Genomic DNA, 24,046 nt, shown 5'->3' with positions numbered 1-24,046 from the left:
CCATTTGTAACCTGGGATTCATGTTTAAAGTGATAACACCAGGGTCTAGCATAGGATCTGGCATATAGTAAATCCCCAGTCAATATATATTTAAAGGATTTTGAACAAATGGTTTTTCTCTTCCTCTCTGTACCTATCAAATGTTGTTATTCTTCATGCTCCTATCTTTTACCCACCGGACTTCCTGAATTGCATAGTGGGTGGCCCCACCCACTCTCTCCATTCTCAGCAGAACTTGTATAGTGTTAGTGGCAAGACTAACATCATTGGTCCAGAAAAAGTTCTTGCTGAACGAGTCTATCTAGATTTCTCATAGGTACTGCAGAACCAAATGTAACAGAGTCACTTAAGTCAGGGACAAAATGGAAATGGTCAACAGTGGCACATAAAGAAAACGTAATCTAACCTTACAGCAACTGACAGCTGTTCTCCGAAATCAGCAGAGGACACCCGGGCACCAGCCAATCCTCAAACGCCAAGTCTGTTCACATCATCTTGGTGCTTCCTTGTTCCCTTGACTCCGCTCTCTGATCCAAATAGGGGAGACCACTATGCAACCAAAGAGCTAATAAAACCAAATGGCATCCACATTTACTCCGTGAAAACCTCTTTGTCTATGAGCAACTTGGAACTTATTCCTCCTATAGGCTGAGTGCCCTGGCTTGCTGGACAGCCTTGCGATAAACTCATCTTTCTCTTTTGTTTTAGTAAATATACCGAGTTTGGTTTTTGGCAGTACTCAAACTCTATATATCTAAAACTTAGTGAAGACAAAACCTTCCTCCCCAGCCCCACCCAGAACAGTCTGTTCTATCTCAGCTGCCACCTATAAACATTTCCTTTTAACCTCCAGTCAGTTCCATTATTTCCACTGGTTAACGCATAAATCTTGACTCCATCTCCCCTCTCCACCATCCAATGAGACACCACGTGCAGCGAAATCAGCTTGAATTTTTTTAAATTGGACCTTTCAACACATCCTGACCATAATTTCCACTAACTTCTCTTCACTGCAGTAAACGCCCTCCAAGATGAGTCTCTCTTGCCCTAGTCTCGATAACTTTACATTTTGCTTCTTCTACCGCGCAGCTGACCTATCCAAAGCTGAAATCTGAGGTTACCACTCAACTATTTAGAAAACGTTAATACTTCATCATAATCTATACGCTAAATTCAATGGAGTCAACATGCTCTCAAAGGTCTTTAATCTCTGTCTTAAATTTGTCTTTATCAATCTCCAAAGTGTGTATCTTGCTGTAGCAACATTAAACCACTTGCAGTCCTATCATACATGATGTTGCTTATTATTTGACCTTGATGTCCATGGTGCTGGAAAAGCTGATGTATTCCCTCCTTCCACCTGGCTGAATCATATTCATCCTCTAGAGCTCAACTCAGACATCACTTCATATAAGAAGCAAGTCTGATTTCCTCTCCCTCAACTACACAGCCCAGATCTGTTGCCCTTCTCTTTGCTTGTGTAATGTAACCACCTCTTCCATTCAATGTATCCTACTGTAATTGCAATACTTTAATACTTTAATTTCCAAAAGCAAATCTTTGTATTTCTGATGACTTTACTCATTGTTGGCATAAAGCAAGCACTCAATGAGTTTTTCATGAATGAATGAATAAATATATGTAGGTTAAGATGAAGAAATACTAAATGGAATCAAAGATTCAAAACGAACCTCTCATGCCATATTAAAAGGTCTACAACTAGAGACCTATTCACAAATCTGTTACTCATGCCTTTACATGGACAGACAACTCTTCCACTGTATCTTAGTGCTGGTTTATATTAACTTATTAAATTTATCATGTATCTCTCTAGTTTTCTGATATCTTCACTTTGGTTGCCTTCACAATTTATCAAATGTAATGTTTTTTATCAAATATAACAAATAATAATCAAAAATTGAATCATAGTGGCTTAACTGTGTCAGGAGTAAATGATTAAGGTAATTAAACATTTTTATTTAAAATTATTGAGTCTTTAATTTTCAAAAGTTAAGTCTCTAGCTTTGGGGTATATGTCTTATATTTTACTTTCTTGTAGCCACTTAGCAAGTACAAAATTGTTGCCTAGTGTTTACCTCTTTCATGGGAACATTTTACATAATGAGATGCTAAAGTACTACTATAATTGGGTAAAGAGGATTTTATTTTAATGGAAACTGGAATATGATTCTTTAGCTACTGTGTTATTTAGAAATATATTAATGATATTTTATTGGAATATAAAAATGAATCATAATGCAACCTTAAAAATAAAATACCTAAAACTGATTAATTATAATTAAAATAATGTTGATTGATTGATTTCCATCTTATATTACTAAGCTGATCCATAATGTTTTTCACTTGAAGTTTTTCTGTGAAATTCAACATAAGCCAATATTTCAAACATTGCCATATTAACCAATCCAGTGATTCAAAGGTGTTGGACTACCAATTTCGTTAGTAAATTTGAAAGAACAAATAAAACTAACATCAATTACCAAAATGTGTTCCCCAAAGAAGACTTTTTCAGGAGAACATGACCCAATAAAACAAAACATGAAATATTCTCAGGACAGTTTTAACAGTTTTCTATCTGAATAATAAATGCAATGAGATCCAAACGTCCAATTCTCTTCTTTCACCGTTGGTTTTCCTTCTAATTTTCTTGTGCAGTGGAAGGAACTTACTCTCGATTTCATCATCCCTAAAATGGAGATAAGAATACCTACCTGATAGGACTTTGTGAGGAGCAGAGATGAGTAGGGCTGGTGTCCTGCAAATGATATTATTTAGCAATATGATTGTTGGTATCCCCAGAACACAATCCCTCTTGAGGGTGAATTGTGTTTGCTGTACTTCTGTTCACTCTATGGAGTGCCATCTAGAAATTATTAGAGGGAAAGTAATATTACCAGAATATGTTCTTGTTATGACCTTGCCCAACCGAGAAACTATTTACTTGTAGCCAATGTTATTTGGAATTGCTATTAGCAATAGATAAGCACATTAATAGAAATAATCAAATCAAGCGGACAATTACCAGAAGATAGATAGGGTCAGCAGGAGGGTGATCAACCATCCTGGTTTGCCCTGAACTTAGCAGCTTCTGGGATACAGGATGTTCAGTGCTGAAACCAGGAAAACTGGGGCAAACTGAGGTGAACTGTTCATGTTATCACATTAAGGATGACTTGGTTTTGTTCATTGCTGTACATCCAAAGCCTTGAACTGTCCTGGAGTCAAATAGGTTGTTCAATTTATATTCATGTATGAATGAGTCTATTCTAACACAAAAAGAATTTAACAGTATTTTTGTACTTTTACAACTTTCTTTTTTCTCTTTTCCAGTATTTTTCCCCTTCTATTCTTCTTTTAACTTCAAAATAGAAATACCTCTACATACAGACAAATGCACTATCCAAGGAAAATTTGATTAATATATTAAAATATATTCACCTACCGTTCTTTCAAAGATCAACAAATGAAAAAAAACAGGAGGATGTACTTTTTATGCTATAAAACACATTTTTAAATGTTTGAATTAACTGATGAATACTTAATGATATACATCTAATTTCCAAGGATGCAATCTATTTCTGACATTAATCTGTATAGTAATTTATTGTCTGTCTCACCCTCTTGTTTTTCTTTTTATTTATCTGGGCAGAAGCAAAACAAACAGTAGTTTTTCGTACTGCTGCTAAACATTTGCTATAAAAAGGAATACTATAATTTTTAATATAATGTGCATATATTTCACAAATAATGTTAGGGAAGGTTGAAATCTCAGAAATTTTGTTGGTAGCACTTGAAGAAACAAAGTGACATGACTGGATGTGTAAGAAAATGGTGCATTTATCATCTAAATTTGTGTAGTGACAGAGTACTTTCAGTAATTCTAATTTTTTTCCCTCATAGAGCCAGATATTATCTTATTTTGTATCCTGACACAGCATAATCAGACAACGTATAATAGTTGGTTTCTAGCTGATACAGAATTTTTAGAAATCCTTTTTTTTTTTTCTTATGGAAGAAGAGAAAGAGTAAGTGGTACCGTTCTTAAGGGCAATTTTTAGACTTATTTTTATGTAAGTATCTTTTGTACAAAAATACATTCAAATAAAATATAATGATGTGTATATAGTTGGGGAGAGATACTTTTATAAGATATTTCACTCTGTACTACTATATTTTATGAGGAACAGATAAATGGCTTCCTAGAAGAGTATGACTCTTCACTCATGCATTTGTATGTTAGGTCCATGATATTTAACGATATAATTATTACTATATATCATTATAAAAACCAGTACGCTGAAGTACCAACCAATTGAACATATTGAAAAACTGCATCACTTCAGAGTACTACCCTGCATTCATAAGGAGTCATCTGATTCCACTACTTATCTAATTATCTTGAATATCATTCCAAAACAATAAAAGATTCAGATTTTTTTTCACCATGATCAATATTTACCTTGAAAATCTTGTATACAATGGGACATTTCACTTACTATTTATTCACGTTCCAGTAATCCATTTCAAAAATGCCTTTCTTTTCTTTCTCCCATGTAAATACGCATTCTGTTGCCTAGTTATTTTCTAGCAGACCTATATTCAGAATTTCATAGGGTACAGGTCTCAAAGAATATCCTGGTTTTTAACTCTGATTATAAGGTCTAACAGAAATCATAAACTAGCAATATTTTCTTTCTCAAAAAATATTGATCAATGTTCCAAGGTCAAATGACCTACTTCAACCTTAGGAAAAGATGATATTTGATTTCACAATATTCAGAATATGAGGGGAAATGATTAAGCTACATCAGGGTGCATATGTGTGAGCTATATCAAATCTTCCTAGTACATTAACAATGCCAATATCTGGGTATGTTCAAAAGAATTTAGAAGATTGAGGTTATAGCCAGGTATAAAAGGGTATGAAAAAAATTGGCAATTCTTCTTTCTAAAGCATCCTTGATGTATCCCCAAAGCAAACCACATATCATTAGTAGGATACACACACACACACACACACACACACATATATATATATATATATATATATATGTATGTGTGTATGTATATATTCATATTCTAAAGTGGATTCACTGTGGCAACTATAATCTCCTACAGGACTAAATGATATGCTTTATTTTCTTAGTTAAATTTTTAGTTCAAGTTCACCTTTCATTCTATTCAGTAGAATTTCTCTAACTGTTCAGCCACCCCTCACAGTCAAGGGGAATTGTATGCTAAATCTAACTCAAGAAGAAAGAAAGTTTAGAGTCAGCAGAGACAGAGATCTGTAAACACAAACCAAGTAGAAGAGGCATATTTTTTTTCTTTTTCTTGATTTATACAACTCTTTTTTTACTAGCACATGCCTCATATTCCTGGGTGGGTTGTTTATTTGTTTGCTTGTTGTTTGCTTTGTGATCTACAGATGGGACTATATTAAGACATCTGATACTGAAAAGCTTGACAAATTATAGCCAATATGTGTTTGTTTGTTTTTTTCTGATCTTCTCCACACACAGTAAAGACAAATGTGAACCATTTTCTTACCAAGGAAAGTAGAAAATATAGGTAATAAAGTAGGAAAAAGGTATTAGAGAATTGGTGATCAAAAAACAGAGGCAAGACTCTTGTGTGATCTTGTTCATTTGCTATCCCATCATTCTAGTTCTCTGACCTAGTTTGCTAGTAATGATCGGTTTTTCACAGCTGGAGATTATAAAACCCTGGTGTGAGGTCCAGCCTGCAGAGTTAAGTGTGAGTATCAAACAGATCACTCATTAGGAGCTGAAGTTTGCTCTACCTTGGCCAACCCTTATTTCACCAATGTGTGGCAGGTTTCAAGGGTCACTAATAAGAGGTGTATATTTTCACTTTGCTTTTCAAAAAGACAGAGATCATATACATATTATATTAAAATATTAGAAGAGTGCCATGGTATCAATAACCCACAAGTAATTTTTTTTTTTTTTTTACTTGGAACCCAGTGTATGTTTTTATACCTAAAATTTCTCCAGTTCCTTCAAGGCCTTCAGTGCATTACCATTATATTAGCATTGCTATCTCTTGGTATGCATCCATCCATTTGTAACAAATTCTTTACTTACACTTCTTTAAACTCTGCAATCTGCATTTGGAAAAAGAGTCAGCTCTTCCAAAAGGATGAAAGAAAACATGAATTTTAGGTTTCTGTGATAAGAGTAACCTGATATTTTGAAACTCATGGTCACAATTTTAAGTCTTGCACATAACAGTAATATTAGTCTTCCCCCAATAATAAACAGGTATTCTTTAATCATATATAAGTCATGAGTGATCAAGGGCACACTAACTGTGTGCCCACACTAAAAACACTGTTTAACACATAGTAGGTCTTTAATAATTATTGTTGAATAGAAATATATTTTCTGACACTCAGCACCAAAAATGATTTTTCAACTTGGATAGTTTACAATACCTTTGCGTTCAAGGGCCATACTTTGTCCAGCCAGCAGAATTATATGAGACAGTGAATAAATTATACTGAAACTTTCTTTTAAATGGAATTAAATTTACTTCACAAAATCATTGTTTGTAATCTGAGCATTCTACAAAGGGTGACCCTAATGAGAGGGAAAATATATCACAGCATCTTTGAATAGATAGATCCAAAACTCAAGTCAACTCATGAAACAGGACCCCATGAGACTGATGCTGTGATTGAAAAATATTGTAATATTTTCTGTTTCAGAAAGTAGAAAATCAAATTACCTTCAAGTTTCTCACATTTGAGCCACACTACAAATGAGTTGTGTCCAGGTACAGAAAAACCAACAATAGTTTATTTATAATCTTATTTTTAGCTTTTGAACTACAAATTCTGGTTCTAGAGTTGTTTAAAAGATCATGGGTTTTATAGATGTATGTAAATTAATCTTGTGTTTGCTTACTTTTTCCCCCCTTTTCCACTGAACGGTCCTCATCATAAATACAGAACAGGTCATTCCATGAAAATATAAGATCTTGCATTATTTTCCTTGTTCTTTCTTAAAAATCTATTTCTAATATTGCATTCCCCATTGGACTAGTTTATAAGGGCATGAGGGGGTAAACTAAAGAAAAGGGGGTGGGGAGAAAGACAAAATAGACTGGATCTCACCACTAGAATTCACCATAAAAGTCTTAAAGTGTAACAGAATTCTTACAAAATTTCCTAGACCAGGGTCTTAGGGAATTGAGCTCTCCTATGAAAATATGGCAGTTGGGGAAGGCGGGGACGAGATGTGGGAAAATAGGAAGTAAGTGCAGCAAAAACAGGTTCTGAGGAATACACATCATTTTGTCTGCTTTAAATCACAATAGAATTTTTAATAAATAAATTTCTTTTCTTTTTTGTTTTTTTTTTGTAAAGACACTTTTTTGAAACAGTAGATTTAGCCCAGTCATTTGTGTCATTTTTAATAAACTGTCTCTGTTTTGATGGTTTGTTTTCTGTAACTCTGTCAATGTTTTAGATTTGAGTCTCTTGTACATTGTCTTTAGAGTTCATTCGGATCAATAACGGTTCATGCACTGAACTGTGTATTGAATTTATTGTGTTAACTGTTGTTGTGTGGTTGAAGGGAGATTTGTAAGAGTTATAGTGATTTAGGTGCTCATGCTCAATAGCAGGCATGGGCAGGTGGCTTTCCATGGGTGTGTCTCCGGTGATCTCATCATCCACATTAATGATTTCAACAGTCCTCGTTGGGGCGTGATGATTTTGCCTATGGTGCTGCTTCCTCATCTTGTAGAAAATGACCAGCATCACTGCAGCCATGAGCGTGATGGCCACGAAACAGCCAATGATGATTTTGGTAGTCTTCATGACCTCATCAATTCCTGGGATCCCGCTGTTCATATCAGTCACCGGGATAGTGAATGTTTTTTCCGTTGACCTTGTGCTCTGTGGCGTGAGAGAGGTGGTCGCGTTGGTGGTTTCCCAGTCAATCACTGGAGTGGGACCCACGTTGTTATCTGTGGTCCGTGCCTCATCCTGAGAAGGTTCCATAGTCTCTACTGTGACCGTTGAAAAGTAAGTAAAAGGAGTGGTGGTTGCTGCAGTAACATTCAGGGTGGCTGAAGCAGTGGTGTTTCCAACAGAATTACTCACCATACATGTGTACATGCCCGTATCTTGCACGGTCACATTTGTAAAATTCAACGTGCCATCGCTGAGCACAGCTATCCGCACTTTGTATGCCCCGTGGGTCATGACTGTTCCATTGGGGGTAATCCAAGATACAGAGGTCAGGGATGTGGAAGCCCGGCATTTCAGCTCAGCTGCCATGCCTTCGGTGACATTGAGGTCTGCTGGGGGCTCCACAATCACGGGAGCATAGCATGTGAAATAATTCTGGTCGAGCTCCCCAATGTACCTCCCTTTCAGATTGGGAGGCGTGTTACATCGCGCACAACACGCTGTGTTGGAGGGCGCCATGTCTTTTATCCACCAGCTGAGCCAGAGGATGTCGCAGTTACAGTTCCACGGGTTGTGATGTAAGTGGATCCGCTCTAGATGATGCAAAGGCGTGAAGAGATCATGAGGCAGCAACGTGAGATTGTTGTGTGCCAGGTTGATCTCCACTAGCGACTGGAGGTTATCAAAGGCGTTCCTTTCAATCACTTGAATCTGGGACTGTATCATCCACAGTTTTTGAAGGTGCATCAAGCCCTGGAAAGAGCCAGGCCTGATGGCGGACAAATGATTCCCAGAAAGATCCAGCTCATCTAATTTTATGAGCGGCGTGAGGTTAGGGATTTCCCGGAGGTTGCACATGGCAAGGTTCAAATACCTCAAGTTGGAGAGGCCTTCAAAGGCACCTTCTGAGATGTATGAAAGCCTTTTCAGTTCCCCTAAGTCTAGTCTGCGCAAAGAAGGGATTCTATTAAAAGCATAAGAAGGAATGCTTTCAATGGGGTTGTTTCGCAACCAGAGCTCCTTCAGTTTAGACAAATATACAAAAGCCCCATTCGGGATGGTAGTAAGACGATTGTCAAAGAGTTCCAGAGTGTTGAGGTTTGCCAGACCATTGAAGGCCCCAATTTCAATTGTTCTAATATGATTCCTACTCAACTGGAGTATTTCCAGGTGCCTCAAGTGCTTGAAGCTGTTCACTTTGATGATCTGGATTTGGTTCTCATGGAGGTTCAGCAGCCGAGTGTTGGTGGAAATGCCATCAGGAACCTCGCGTAGGTTTTTCCGAACGCAAATCACCTTGCTGAACTGGTTGCTGCAGGAGCAGACGGAGGGGCAGGTTTGAGCCCGCACCAGACCAGCCACCACGAGAAGCTGAAGAGCCAGCAGCACCACAAGCAGGGGGTCAAATAGGGCCCTGTTAAACCTAGGACCTATCATTATCTGCTGTGGATGTAAGGTCATCTTGTTCAACATTCATAATTTATCTGGTGTTGGTCCTTCTGGAATTCAAATAGTCTGCAATACAATAAGAGCAAAAAAGAGTATTAGATCTTATCCAAACTGTCTTTCTGGGACAATTTACATGATACAGTGCATCTCTGCTAAAAGCATCATTTCTCAGACTAGGAAAACAACAAATCTAATGTCCCTTATTGAGTGATGAGTCTCATATTTTTAGAAAAATGTTTCTGCACTTCAAATTAGCAGCCATCCACAGCCCATATTCCATTAGACTGCAATCACAGAGAGATGGAAGAAGGAGGTGGAGGGCCATAATAGAGTGATAACCAACCAGCGTGTCCTGAGTGCATGAGGACATAGGAGATGTACCTCACCGTCAGACTCATTGTCCTGACCCAATTGGAAAAGTTCAGAAAATTGAATTTGGAGCTCTACCCGATACACTAAAAGTTTCCTTGCAAAATTAGTGATGGTTGACATTTTATTTGGACTTATTCTATGTGCCCGGCACCATGGGTGATAGACTTCACAAACAATCCTATCCAGAAATGGCTACATAATTGGTGGGTCTCTGTGCAAAATAAAAACATGTGGTGCCTTGTTAATAATTATGAAGAATTTTAAACCAGTAACAACACAGCATTAAGCCAAGTGTGGCCCCTCTGAGAATGGAGCCCTATGCAATTGCAATCCTTTCTAAACCCAAATTCCTCCAATGTAGGAATTATAATATTTTCCATTTTCATGATGAATAAATTTATCATAGAAGTAACATGTATTAATTCATATAGTTAGTAACTACAGAGCCAGGACTCAGATGTTCACCTGATTGGTCCAGGAGCATATGATCTCAAATACTCCACAATAACTTGCTTTGAGAATGAAATACACACACACACACATACACACATTAACATCCGTCGTCGGCAGCCGTCCGTCTCGAGAGACGATGGTGTAGCTTCTTAAGAGTCTATCTGCACCGCCGAGAATGGCTGTGCAGTCCAACTCGGGAGTGACACGGTATCTGTCTCCTCCCGTGTTGAATCGACATCTTGCGATGACGCTGGAGTGTCCTCTCCAGTGAAGCTGAAGCTACAGAGCCTGGGCAGGGTGATATGGAGGGTCTGCTGTTGCCCATGCAGCAGACCCCCCCTCTCTTCGCAGCTGAAGGGTCCAAGGGAAAGACGGAGACAATACAGCTTGGCTTCAGGTGCGCCGCAGGAGTTGCCGGTGTTGACTACAACGTCAAACCGCCTTAGGGACTCCGGCTCCGGATTTTCTGTCGGGGTTTACTCCCTTAGCCTTTCCCCTGAAGAGGTATGCCGCAAGGCAGCGGAGGTTTTTTGGTGTCAGAGTTTTCCTTCTCTGATGTGCCCTGACTGGAAGATCGAACCAGCGACACTTAGCTCGCAGGCCGATGCTCAATCCACTGAGCCAAACCAGATATATGTACATATATACACGTATGTGTAAGTTCATAATTAATGTATTTAAAATACCATTCCTTTGGGGTGACATCAGCTGTAAACGCTGGCAACTTAACTTATGGTACATATGAAGATACACTGAAATAATGACATGCACAAATGTACATACACTTCTAGAGAGTGTCATATACAAAAACTCATATCATTGGCTGCTACCTATAGGCAGATACACCACGAATTAAATCATTTCCGATAAAGCATGATATTATTTTACAGAAAGGATTTTAGTGTAACAGGACTACAATATGCCTGTGTCCTTACTCTTACTGATTTTAAGTAGATTTTAAGAGAAATAAAATAACTCACTCTCTGCATCTCTTCCAGTGAAAGGAGGCTTTCCAAAGGAACTTGTGTTGCCCAGTACATGCCCCACTCCACTGGCTTACTGTGGATTGGGCTCCTGTGCAATGACTTTTCCCAAATCTCTCATCACAATAAACAGTGACTCTTCTATGAATCTCTTGTAAAGAAAAAAAAAAGGGGGAGAGGGGGAGGGGAGGAAGAGCTGACCACGTTCCAATTCTAAAGTACTTACTATGTGTTGCCTTGGGGAAGTTAACTAATCCTCTGTATGGTTCAGTCTCTCCCCTTACAAAATGGAAATGATAATATCAAATTCCCCTTAGTGTTGTGGTGAGAACAAAATTAGTTCATGTAGATGAAGGGCTTAGAAAAATGCCTTCCACATCATAAGGACTCAGTAACTATTAGACATTATCGGTATTATTATCACTGTTGTTGTTATTGTGCTTGGCCAGATGTTTTACTAAGTACTGAACACATAAAATGGAGAAACATAAACATTATCCTTGAGCAAATTATAATTCAAAAGGTGATATATAGGCAAACAGGTGAGGTACAATAATAAACATGTGCTATAGGTTTTTGAGACCAGGCCATATTGACACCAGGGCACTGATGTCAGAGTGACTCAATCTGTGTTGATAAATTAGAAATTTTCAAAGAGAAAGGTTATCTGATCTCTGTTTTGTGAAAGCAGTCTGTAAAGAGAGAAAAGAAGGGCATTTCAGGCAGAGAGACCAGCCTAAGCTCCAGGGAACCATGGAAGGTTCCCTGTGGCAGTAGAACAGAAAAGTCTGGGGAAGAGAATGGGAAAGAAACTGGAGGGATTTCAGGTCTAGACTGTCAAGAATTCGGTCAAACTTAGGATATACTGGTTTATCCTGCAGGTGACAAGTTCTGTGTTTAGAATGGAATGCTATTATCAGCTTTGTTTTTAAGAATGGTAATGTTGGACTAATGAGTGAGAGAGAAAAGCTCTGGAAGAAACTAGTAGCAAGGAGAACAACTAAAATGATCTTCCTATTGTCCCCAGTGAGCCTTGGAGAGAAGTCACTGCCAGAAACTGATCCAGTTGGCTGTCACTTCCATACCTACCACTTGAGGAAGGGTTTGAGGTGAGAAGAGCTGACTCTTCTTTATGATACACTTCTGCTGGTGTGAGGTTCTCAATGTAAATGAGCATTTTCTAAATAATTGCATTTTCATAGAGTACACAAGATGAAGAAGGCATCTTCTATTTTTTTTTTCAAAATAGAAGATACCTTAATCAGAGAAGGCAGATGTCATTAGCAATCATTAAACACATATTCATATTCACAAAGCTACGGAATGGAACATGAGTGTCAAGAAGGTAAAGTTTAAAGTCATAGAATGCTTTCTGGCTTCAGAGACCTGTTTACATCTCCTTCATTATGGAAGCAAAGAGTTGACTAATAGGTTCTCAGTTAGTATTTCTTTTCTCAGACTTTCCAGGCAGACTGACTTGCTTCTATTCTTGGGGCTATTTTGGCCCTAGGTTGACTTTTCACACCGTCCAGCACAGCACTATGAGCATTCGTTCCTGGGTCTGTTTCATTCCCTTGCCTGTGAACTCTGGGAAGGCAGAGGCCATGTCTGATGGTGTTTTCTTAGCCTGTTTCCAACACAGCACTTGGCTTGCTACAGGCACTAAATAAAATGGCTGTTGAAAATGTGCTGTCATTAATGTAAAATGACAACTCCTGCACATGTGTACCAATGTATTATTCATGCCCCAAACCAACCAATCTGAACCCCATACCCCAATCATTTCCTTTACTGGGTTCTTATAGGTCCCTAATACTCAGGCCAATGTCTCTCTGCCTTAACCATTGTAGAGGCTAAGTACCAGGTAACTAGAGATAGCTGCCATGTTCAGCACCCACTGAAATTATTCATATTAGCCAATCCTAAGCCTGTTTACCTTGTCTTCCCTCAAAAAAAAAAACACAATAAAGGCTCTTGCTCACATCTTTCCCTTGCTCCTGACCAACTTGGTGCTTCCCCTGTGGCCCCTGTGGCCCCTGTGTGGCAAGGCACACCCTCTTCTATTGGGAACTGTGAGTAATAAACAAATAAGAACAGCAAAACTATCTTTATACTGGTAGTTGTCTCCTGATCTGTTGGCCTCACCATGCCTGAATACTAATAAAAATCTACATTTTAGAACTAATTGCTAAGTATTAGAAACCCACTCATCATATCAATCCTTTGATGGCTTTATAATAATAACGTTGTTGGTAGGTTTGACTCCCTGAGTTAGATCTTTCATTGTAAATTTAAACATGACCTTAAAAACTCTTTCAGGTCTACAGTTAAAAAAAAGAATGCTATTCAAATTTCCAGTAATGGTGACCACCAAAATTTTTTTTATTTGCGTAACTTGGTGTGCTTTTATATATATTCCCGTCCCCCCAGCACACACTTATTAAGGTAGTTGGGAATAAACACGCACACACAAAATAGCACATAAAATCCATGATACATTAACTGATGTTTTTAGGAGTGGGGTCCTGAGGCTCTGCTTGTCCATTTCCATGCCTACCACCCCATGACTCTCTTCAGAATCCTAGGGTCTCTGGCAACACAGGTTGAAGAACTGATTGATTGGAAACACCATACAAGTGAAAATAACAAGTCCTTACTCCGCCACTTGCTACATTTATCCTCTTTAAAATATGAAACACAAAAACAGTTATGTCCAGTGACCAAGAGAAGTGTCTGGTGTGTGACTTCTTGATTTCACATGCCTGTTTGAACCTCCATGACCTTACTATTGAAAAAACTCACTTATCTATACTTCACCTTCCCCATCTGAGAAAAGGAAACTACAGTTAAAACTCAAAAGACTTTGGTTAGAGCTATCATATAATATACATAAAGTTACTCATTCATAATAAGCAATATATAATAAATATTTAATCCATATGAAAAATAAAATGATGGTACACTCAGTTCCTTTTTCTCATGTAAGAAAGGCATTATAGTACTGCTTATCATTCAAAGTTGTAAGGATTAACTGGCATGATCAGAAACATGCTATCAATAAAACATGTACAAACATAACATATTGCTACAATTGTAGAGTATATATGCCTATTCTTTTTTTTTTAAGATTTTATTTATTTATTTTAGAGAGAGGGGAAAGTACGGAGAAAGTAAGGGAGAGAAACATCAATTGGTTGCCTCTCACATGCCCCCTACTGGGGATCTGGCTTGCAACTCAGGCATGTGCCCTGACTGGGGATCAATCCAGCAACCCCACTCCCACTTCCTCACCCCCAGGTCTGTAGGTCGGTGCTCAAACCACTGAGCAACACCAGCCAGGGCTATATATCTTTCCTTTTTATATCCCATGTTGTTTTATTTGCTGCTTCTTGCTTACTTGAGTATCTTTTTGCTATTGCAATTAGTAATATTTCCCATAAATCAGTCATAAGTAACAATTTATGAATTATAAATGGTTCAAAGCTGATTTATAACCTACAGCAAATAATGCTTGATACACGCACTGAATTAAATAAACTGCTATCAACAAAAGGTTTTTTACTTTAAAATCTAAATTATGTTACTGTACATCAAAAGCCACGTTTCAACATCTCTTTCATAAGCTGTTTTTATCACATCAAAAAGAAATCAATTTAAAGGTGTGCACTCTCCATTACAATGTCATCTGACAGCATTTATTTACAAATGGATCTGTAAAGGTTTTGAATTAAACCGTAATACTTTTAGCCTGGTCCCAGAGCATATCTTGAGTTCTGTTCCTACCCATGCATGTATCACTGCACTGAGATGTACAGAAGAAACTGAGTAAGGGAGACTACCTTAGCTAATGGGATTGCTTTATCTAGCACAGCATGATTGGTAAGTCAGCATAAACTGTCTATTGGAACTAGTCTGAAAGACAGGTGGGAGAAAGATAAATTTAGTTAAACACAACCACTCAATTGCCCGCCCCCAACAGACACACACACTCACACTCATGTAACCTCAACAAATGTTCCTAGACATTGAGCACCAAAATCATTTACCATACTCAGCCCGGACAATGAGACCTTCAAATTATACCTGACCATGGGCATCCACAGGACTTTGCTCTTCCACTGTCTCTATAAGCATTTCTATCCCCTTCTGGAGCACTCCTGTCTGAGGACATGGTTTGTAGGAACTTACCCAACAATCCATCACCTCTCTCATAGAAAGCATTTATGGAGGCCTGTGATCTAAGAGTCTTTGAATCTGTCACCTCACTGTCCTGTTTTTGCTACTTCTGGACTGCTGTAGCATGACCTTTATGCAACCCTAGTCAAGTTCTCACACTGAAAAATCACCCTCCAATCAAACTTCCAATTCTTAATAACATCTGGCCTGATCTTCACCCTTTCTTTCACAGACACTTCTAAACCTTTGTGGGGTGGTGTTCCCCCTTACGTGGTGAGCAATAAGTTCAGCAGTGTCTTATGAACATGTGTCTGTTGGATATTTTGGGAGTCAACTTTTTACAACTCTACAGGTTATTTATTTAAAAATATGCTTGAACCTCAATTTCTCTCTCCCTTTTCCCTCTTTTCCTTTCTCTCTCACTCTTTCCACAATTGTTGCCTAAGCAACATCCTACCATCTTACTCTTTCCCAAGAAAACTGTGTTCAGAAAAATTCATTCCCATGTTTAAAAAAAAAAAAATCACAAAATTATGTTATCTGCTTTGGGAGTGGCTGATCCAGCAGTGATGGGTGAACAGATTTAGTTTAAGCTAAGACTTGGCAAACTTTCCCTGTAAAGTTCCAGGTAGTAAATATTTCAGGCTTTGAAGGCCATATGATCTCTTGTTGCAATTACTCAGCTCTGTCATTACAGCTTGGAAGTAGCTATAAACAGAAGGAAAATGAATGGATATCGCTATGTTCTAATTAAACTATGAATGAGCATTGAAGTTTTAAATATAAATTTGAGTTTTATAATTTTAACATCTCAAAATACTATTGTTAATATTTTTCAACTATTTAAAAATTCAAAAAAATTCTTAGCTCACAGGACATACAAAACCAGGTGGGCTGCCTTTTAGACTATTAGTCTGCTGAACTTTTTCAAATGAACTGTGGCTGTATCATTCCTAACAACAGAGACTGGTTAGGTTGGGGCATGTCACCCAATTTGGCCAATGAGACATAAGAAGAAATCAGCTGAAAGGGTTCTGGGAAATATTTTTTTTCTCCCACATATCACAAGAGAAACATGGGAAAGAAGTAGTTCTTTACCTGTTTCTTCAGCCATCTTGTGGCCAAGAGAGGAGGCTCCTTGAGGACACAACTGATAGATGTCAAGGAAGAAAAATGAAATGAGGGAAAGAACTGCATTCTTGATACTGTGATAAGCAGCTGAATTAATTAATTTCATAATTGTCTTTCCTCTGTATTTTCATATAATCGATTCCTTACAGTACAGTTATTTTTTCTGATTCCTTACAGTCAAACCTATCCTGATACTTTGATACTCATTCTCTTCTCTCCCTGTCTCCCTCTCTCCTGTCTCTTTTACTCTTGCCATCTCGCTCTTCCTCTAACCAAAAGCAAACACAAATAAGATAGTAGAATTTGGGGTTTTATACCACTATAAATCTGAGATCTCTCAAAGGAACAAAGTAAGCTGAAGCAACATGATTTGCTTCTAAGGAAGGAGGAAAGGCTCATCCTCATCATGCTAAGAAGGTTTTCTGTTGCAGTCATTTCTCTGGACATACTTTTTAATTTTATTTTATTTTTAAAGATTTGATTCATTTACTTTTAGAGAGAGGAAAAGGGTGGGAGAAGGGGAAGGAGAGAAACATTGATTTGCAAGAGAAACATTGATGAGTGGCCTCTAACATGCCCCCAGCCGGAGACCTGTCCCACAACCCAGGCATGTGCCCTCACTGGGATGGAACTGGTGACCTTTCAGTTTGCAAGACAACATCCAACACACTGAGCCACACCAGTCAAGGTTCTCTTTAAATTAAAAATTAAATAAATAAATAAATAAAAAGCTACACTTTACAGGAAAGAAAAAGCAACAAGTTAAATATTACCTCTCCAAATCAAATTTATCATGCAAGTATATCCAAATACAAGTCCTTTTTCCCCTACTTGAGAGTCAAATTTGCAGATCTGTTGAGCTTTCTCCACCCCTTATGCAGGAGTCTGTGGTTCTGCAGGTTTTCAGAGAAAAGAGTACTTGTGTAAAGGCCCCGGGCTTCCCCTCTAGCAAAAGCAGTAGAAACAATACAACACTTAAAGGGCAGTAACCCAGGGACTCATTCTGTCAAGGCAAAAAGCAGGATCTTTGGCTAAACACACTGTTCTTAAAATATTTCTATAAAATGTTGGGATTTTAATAACTTGAGATATAGTGTAAAAAATATCTAAATCTGCATTTTCATTTTTTTTCCTAGAGGACTTACATGGCTTATAGTAAAAGAACACGTGTTTAATATTAAGAGGTGACAGCAGTACACAAGAAGAAGCGGTAAGTAGAGAGAATGATGTATAAGGAAAAGAAAAAGCAAGGAGAAAAAAAAACAAAAACAAAAACAACAACATGTGGCCCACATGTGGCTATGTTCTGGAGAGTATAAAATAAGGATTATAAAAGAGCTAAATTGGCCAGGCCTTATAGAATTTCACCACCTTGTTGGAGCTATAATACAAATGTCTATCAAAAATAAAAAATGTACATGTGTGTTTCTAGATGCTAATGAAAACCAGTATATTTAATATCTAAATGCCATAAAATGTTGTCAGAAATCAAAATAGACACAGGTAATCAGAGAAAGGTTTAAGAGGGAAGGTGGTAGAGGAGGAGGGAAGAACTACTTGTAAAAGCAGAGAAGTAAGAGCATGAAATGATAGCAGAGCAGACTTAATGGAAGCAGAGGGCTTACACTGCAGGATTTAGATGGTTAAGTTGACCCAGTTGAGGAGCTGCATGCCTGGGAGAAGAATTTGGATTTGTGTCAATAAGGACACTTCAGAAGAAACTCTGAGTTTTGAAGCAGGAAAGGACATGCTGAGAGCATTGTTTTAGGAAGATGCTACCCTTCTATGTAAAACAAATTGGAGAGAGAAGATTGGTTGAAGGGAAAGTCAAATGACTTTAATAATCGACATCTTTCGTATTATTTCAGAAATGAATGGAACTAACAGATCTTCAGTCTGAAAATCTGACAACTGAGAAATGTATACGTTCAACTTAACTAGCCTCGTTGAAATTCCGTAAGAGTATGAAATGCTACTGAAGGCAAAATTAGCTTTTGTATATGGTCACACACACACACACAAAAAAATCAGTGTATTAGTTTCAGGTGTACAATATAAATTTAAAGTTTAAAAAAAAAGAGGGCATGCTAAAGAATATCATTGTACGCAGGACATCACTGTGGAAACTCGAATGTGCAAGCCCGGAAGGAGGTATCTCTCACAAAGGACTACTAAACACACATTCAGTTTTAGCTCCCTGACGACATCTATACTTTCCAACTTGGAACAATGCTGAAGCATAGAAAGCCATCCCCACCCCCCTGCCCTCCACCAATCTATATTAGCAAAACTTAAAGGAACAAAAACCAGATTTAGGATAAAATGAGAAGGGTTAGAGGATTGGCTTAGAATTACTGACCGTTTGATCTTCGGTAAATTTGTCACCAAGTTGTGCTACCATGTCATTAATTAATATTTAAACTGTTACTAACATTTTTGTAGTCTCCCCAACATATCCCCTGACAAAGCAGACTGAACTCATTAAAAAAAAAAAAAAAAAAAAAAAGACAAAAATCCCAGGGCCACAGCAGGAATCAGATAAAGAACCCAAGGGCCACAACTAAGAAATTATCATAGTTTGCACTGGAAAGATCCAATGAAACCTCTTCCCAAGACATCTTTTGATAAACTTTCTTCATTAGTATACTAAAAATCACACCCAGGATTAGAGATTTAATATTAGAATGGAGCATGTGATATATGGCCAGGCATGTTCCAAGCATGTTTGGAAACTGCATATGCTCTCCTGCAATTCCAAGAATTCTCCACCCTTTTCCAAAATCCATACCCCTGAGCCCACCTGCCTTCCCCCAACCCTTTAAGATTTTCTTGACTTCCCAAAATCAAAGAGAAGGGATCTTAGGCCTTGATCATATCGTGTCCTTTATTCTTTGATTAAGAATAAATTTTATGATCTGCTTTACCAAAAGCAGTCCTGTTCAATCAGAGTGAATGACAACGGACAGAAGGACCTCGATTGGAGGTCACTGAACTGCAAGGGTCAGTGACAAATTAGCTTTCTGTGAGCTGCACCTTCTGTAAGTGGGAGTGATGACAATAACATTAATAAATGGACATTGAGAGGATTATATTCAATGAATGGCACAACATATACTAAAAGCAGATGCCCAAACCTGCCCCTGCAATTCTATAAATGCCACTATGACACAGTTGCTCCAAGCACAAATGGAAGGATTTCTTGTGCTAGACCAAATTATCTTCATGTCTAACTTGGACCTCTGAAATACGCTTTTGTCAGCTTTTCTACATTTGCAATTGCCTTACCACTCTCAGTTCCTCGTATAGCACTCAGAGTGAAGATTAAAAATACGAATATGTTCGTATCGTTCTCCAGTCAAAATGTTCCTGTTAGTTCTCTACCTTTTTAGAGCAAAATACAAGCTATTCTGGCCTCTAACAAAGGATCGTCTGAAACCTGCCTACCTGTGATACATTTCAACTTTCTTTTTCCTCCTCCTCTCTGCAGCCACACTGGACTTCCTTTGTTCCGCACGCACTGCTGACTCGGTGCCCCCAGTCCCGCCCCGCCCCGCCAGAACCTTTGCTCTAGGGCTCCCCCTGTGGGCAGCACGCATCCTTTGATTTTTCTCAGGGTTAGTTTGCCTTGCCATTCAGGGTTCTCTTAAATTTTACCTTCTCAGGAAGTTCTTTCTTGATCGGCCAGCTTAAGTAGCCCCTGTATCACCATCAATCACATCACCATATTTAATTTTCATCATAGTGCTTATCATTATTTGATATACTTAGTGTTTATTTTCTTATTGCCTGCCTCGAGTGAAATGTTAAGTTCCAAGGAGCAGAGACTTGTCTCCCCTATTCAGTGGTATTCACCTAGAAAAAAACTACTCACCAACCATTTGTGAGATGCATGAATAAATGAATCAGTGGGTATTTAAACAGACAGAAGCAGCTTGTAGACAGTTAAAGCTATAAATTCCCTGAAGACCTACATGGTGTCAAATACCCAAATGGATCCCCGGCACCTAGTAGAATTCAACTCACAATGCAGAAACTTCATTAATTTCTGGACCAATGCTTGTCCAGTTTTCAGATATTTTCTTTGTAGGTCCTTCCTAGAAAGAAAAGCTAGGGAGAACAAAGTGATATAATGGTTATTTTATCTCCTTGCTCTCTTTGGGTTTTTTGTTTTTGTTTTTTACAGAAAGAGTTACTTTTTCTTCATCTATTATTGTCAATAGCAGCTCTGTTTTAAGTCTGGCCAAACAATGCCCTCTGCTGTATGTGCCTAAAAATAACATCATTGCCTTGGAAATTCCAACGTGGATGATGCAAAAGCTCTTTTCACAATTTGCTTTTCCACGTGTACTTCAGAAAGAGGAAGACTTCACTCGGCTTTCCATTCACTCCATTGGATATAACACTTGGAGTAGAGAACAAGAATTCTTACGTGCAGAGAGTCGAATTATCTCCAAATGCCCTTTAAAATTCATCATCACATTCCTGCGTCTGGAACTCATTTGAACCATTAATTACAAAAGCTAGAAAAGCCACGTGTGAAAAAGGTCCACTGATTCTTCTGCCACAATCCAAAGAACAACTTGGAATAGATGAGGAATTGGGGAAGGTAGTGGCAGCTTCAACTTTGTCTTAGCAACGAAAAGAGAAATCTACTTCGTGTTAGAGAAGCAGATGCAGAAATACAGCCAGCGACTTGGCAACGCTAACATAGAATTAATTTGTTTCTTCCTGCTTGCTTAGCCTCACATGATGCAGGAGAGATAAGTGTACCTGGCATGAAGTTTCTGGCTGCTTATGAGTCTTTTTGATCATATTCACATTTTGAGGTTGATTATTTATGCAGAAATGAAACAGAGATGACTGACTTGTTTTTCAAATTAAAGGGTGAGTGGGGTTTAAGATGTTCAGAGACATTTTTGTATTTTTATGAGAGCTGCCCGCTGTGTTGGTTTGGTGAAATGCATCACCAAAGAATAAAGCTTAAAACCTCAAGCTCCACATACCACTTGCTATTTCATTCTTCAGGATATGAAATCAGACTGTTCCAATTAACAGAAATGTGTCTGTTTGTAACAATGCATGCATTCTCCTTTGCACTAACGTTTTTGAGTCCGGAGCCCTACCAATGCATAAGGACTTCTTTCCCCTTCCTTTCTGTTCCTTTTTCTTTTTCTCAGGTTCAGGGCCAGCAAATGATTACTACATGACATCTTTATATGCAAAATTGGGTTGTGTTTTTGTTTGTTTTGTACTTTTCCGGCATGGGGGTAGAGGGGTGGTCTTCAAAGTAACACATGCAGATTTCATGTCATAACACACAGGGACCTAGACAATCACAATTCCAGAAAACGACCCACTAATTCTTCCCCAGTGCTCACAGAATAAAGCCCAAATCCCTTACTGCCTCTACCCACTAGATGCCAGTAGCACCCCCAGTTATGGCAAACTACAGAGTCTCTAGAATGACCAAATGTTATGGGGATGGGGGGGTAGTGCTCTTAAAACCACTGCCTTAGTATGACATGCAAGACGCCATGATGCAGGACCACATTGCTTCTTCCAGCCTTATTTCCGCTCTTCTGCATAACACAGCTTAGGCTGCAGTTTGTTTCTGAGTCTAAAAATATACCCCCTACTTTTCTTCTTCAGAGCCTTGCTCCTATTTATCCCATGGCCTGGAAAGTTGTACTCAGATTTTTCTTTCAAAATTGTACCCGATGTCAGAGCCAATTTTGCAATGACAATTTCAACTAGACCTTTCTTAGTCTTACTGGCCAGTATTAATACATCTTCTCCTTAAGTGTTTGTAATGCCAAGACTATAGCACTTTTCAAGTCTGTGTTTGGATCTAAATGTTTGGAAATGCATTTGACCTACTTAATCACAGACTTCCTAATGGCAATACCTAGGCATTCAGTAAATATTTGCTGAACTGCATTATTGAATGTAGTCCACATTCCAATTTCTAGTCAGAAGCCAAGCTAATGAGCTGATTTTGTAATAACAAATAGCATATCAAGGTCCATATGTGAAGCAAAAAAACCCCATATACAACTGACTATAAATGGTAAAAAGGAAGCTCATAACTATTTCTTGCCCCCCCAACAAACAAACAAGAGCTTGTAAATAAATTAATGCTGTGAAGAAGTAGATTACCAAAAATCACCATGCAATTGAGTGATTGAAAACAACAGAATAGGGTAAAAATTTATACTTACCAGCAATAAGCTGTTTGTCGAATACCACATCCACTGTAACTGGCATAGTGTATATATTAAATATGTGTATATTAAATGAAAGAAAGAAAGAAAGAACAAATAAATAATTCAAAAAGAAAGAAAATACATAGATTCCAGGAAATATTGATTATAGATTGCCAACTACTTATACAACTAAGTGGATGTTAATAGAATATAGTTTTTTTTAAATGGAGATACAAATGTGCGCAGTGCCAATTTATGAAGCTTCCTAGAGACTGATATTCTGATTTACATAATCTATTGCTGTGAGGAAACATGAGTTAATAAATTAAGAAGAACAATGTCTGGTATATATTCAAGACTGTATTAATGTTTGTCATTGTTTTTGTTATTGTTATTTGTCTATTGCTGACAACTGAAGTTCAATTATAGAGAATGATTACTACATCAGACTATTATAAACTAATGCTAAAACAATTTGAATGCTATAATTAAAAACTTTGTTTTTTCATCAACCATCTTATTTAATTATACTTTGCTTTTTCATAAAAATGCATAGTTCAATCCATGGGTTTCTCAGAAGTTCATAAATGGATTATGGACAATTTGTCAATCTCTTGAAATTATATGTAAATTTCCATATAAATGTGATTGTGTATGTTATAGGAAGATTATTCATTGGTTTTATTATCGTAGTCTCAAAGAGATTTATGACTGCAAAAAACTTAAGTTCTACATGAAAAGATTTGACAGACTGAAATATTTGAAAGGTCTATTATAGTTCTAGCTACAAATTAGCAGATTGGCATTCTGCTCTAAATATCCATTTCTTCTGTTTAGTAAGCATGACTATTTTCTCATGAGAAGCTACCAAAATCATATTTCTGAAAGCAAAAAACTAAGGACTAGACCCAGGTTTTAGTAATTCTTCAGGACAAATGTCCATTGTGAAAGGTTCTGGAATAAAATTTTCTCTGGTGACAATGATCCCTCTAAACATTGACATTTTGGTGAAAATTTGTCACCCCACATTGTTTCTTTAAGGAATTTGTGTCAATGTAAGAATCAGGATGCTACATGATGAAATGGGTTCTGATCTTTCTCAACAGAAAGAAATGGAACTTCTCTGCTCCACAACTTTCCTTCATTTGCCACAGTTTATCCCTCAAGGGAAAATGCACTGAGATAGTGCAATTATATTTCTAATTTTTATCTATCTGTTACAATATTTTGGGTAATAATGATTGACAAAGGAGAAAATATCATGCTCATTGGTATTCGTAAAGATCAAGTGTATATCAGGAATAAGTGAGAAAAAATTT

The 24,046-nt window shown here is 37.7% G+C and overlaps 1 protein-coding gene across 3 annotated transcripts in view; it reads right to left on the bottom strand.

Annotated features, from left to right (window-relative positions):
* Positions 1-6,434: 6,434 nt before the first annotated feature.
* LRRC4C (leucine rich repeat containing 4C) overlaps positions 6,435-24,046 on the bottom strand; it is a 162,551-nt gene continuing 144,939 nt past the window's right edge. For all 3 annotated transcript variants that reach the window (XM_090267574.1, XM_090267576.1, XM_090267575.1), the window contains one exon: positions 6,435-9,475. In XM_090267574.1, the coding sequence (XP_090123700.1) occupies positions 7,511-9,433 (1,923 nt within the window). In that variant the 5' untranslated portion in view covers positions 9,434-9,475 and the 3' untranslated portion in view covers positions 6,435-7,510. The remainder of the gene's footprint in view (positions 9,476-24,046) is intronic.

This window comes from Furipterus horrens, unplaced genomic scaffold, assembly GCF_987537825.1.
Source record: "Furipterus horrens unplaced genomic scaffold, mFurHor1.1.pri manual_scaffold_2, whole genome shotgun sequence".
In the NCBI taxonomy this organism is placed as follows: domain Eukaryota; kingdom Metazoa; phylum Chordata; class Mammalia; order Chiroptera; family Furipteridae; genus Furipterus; species Furipterus horrens.
Note: the sequence above shows the minus strand (reverse complement) of the source record. Positions and strands in the feature narration are given on the sequence as shown.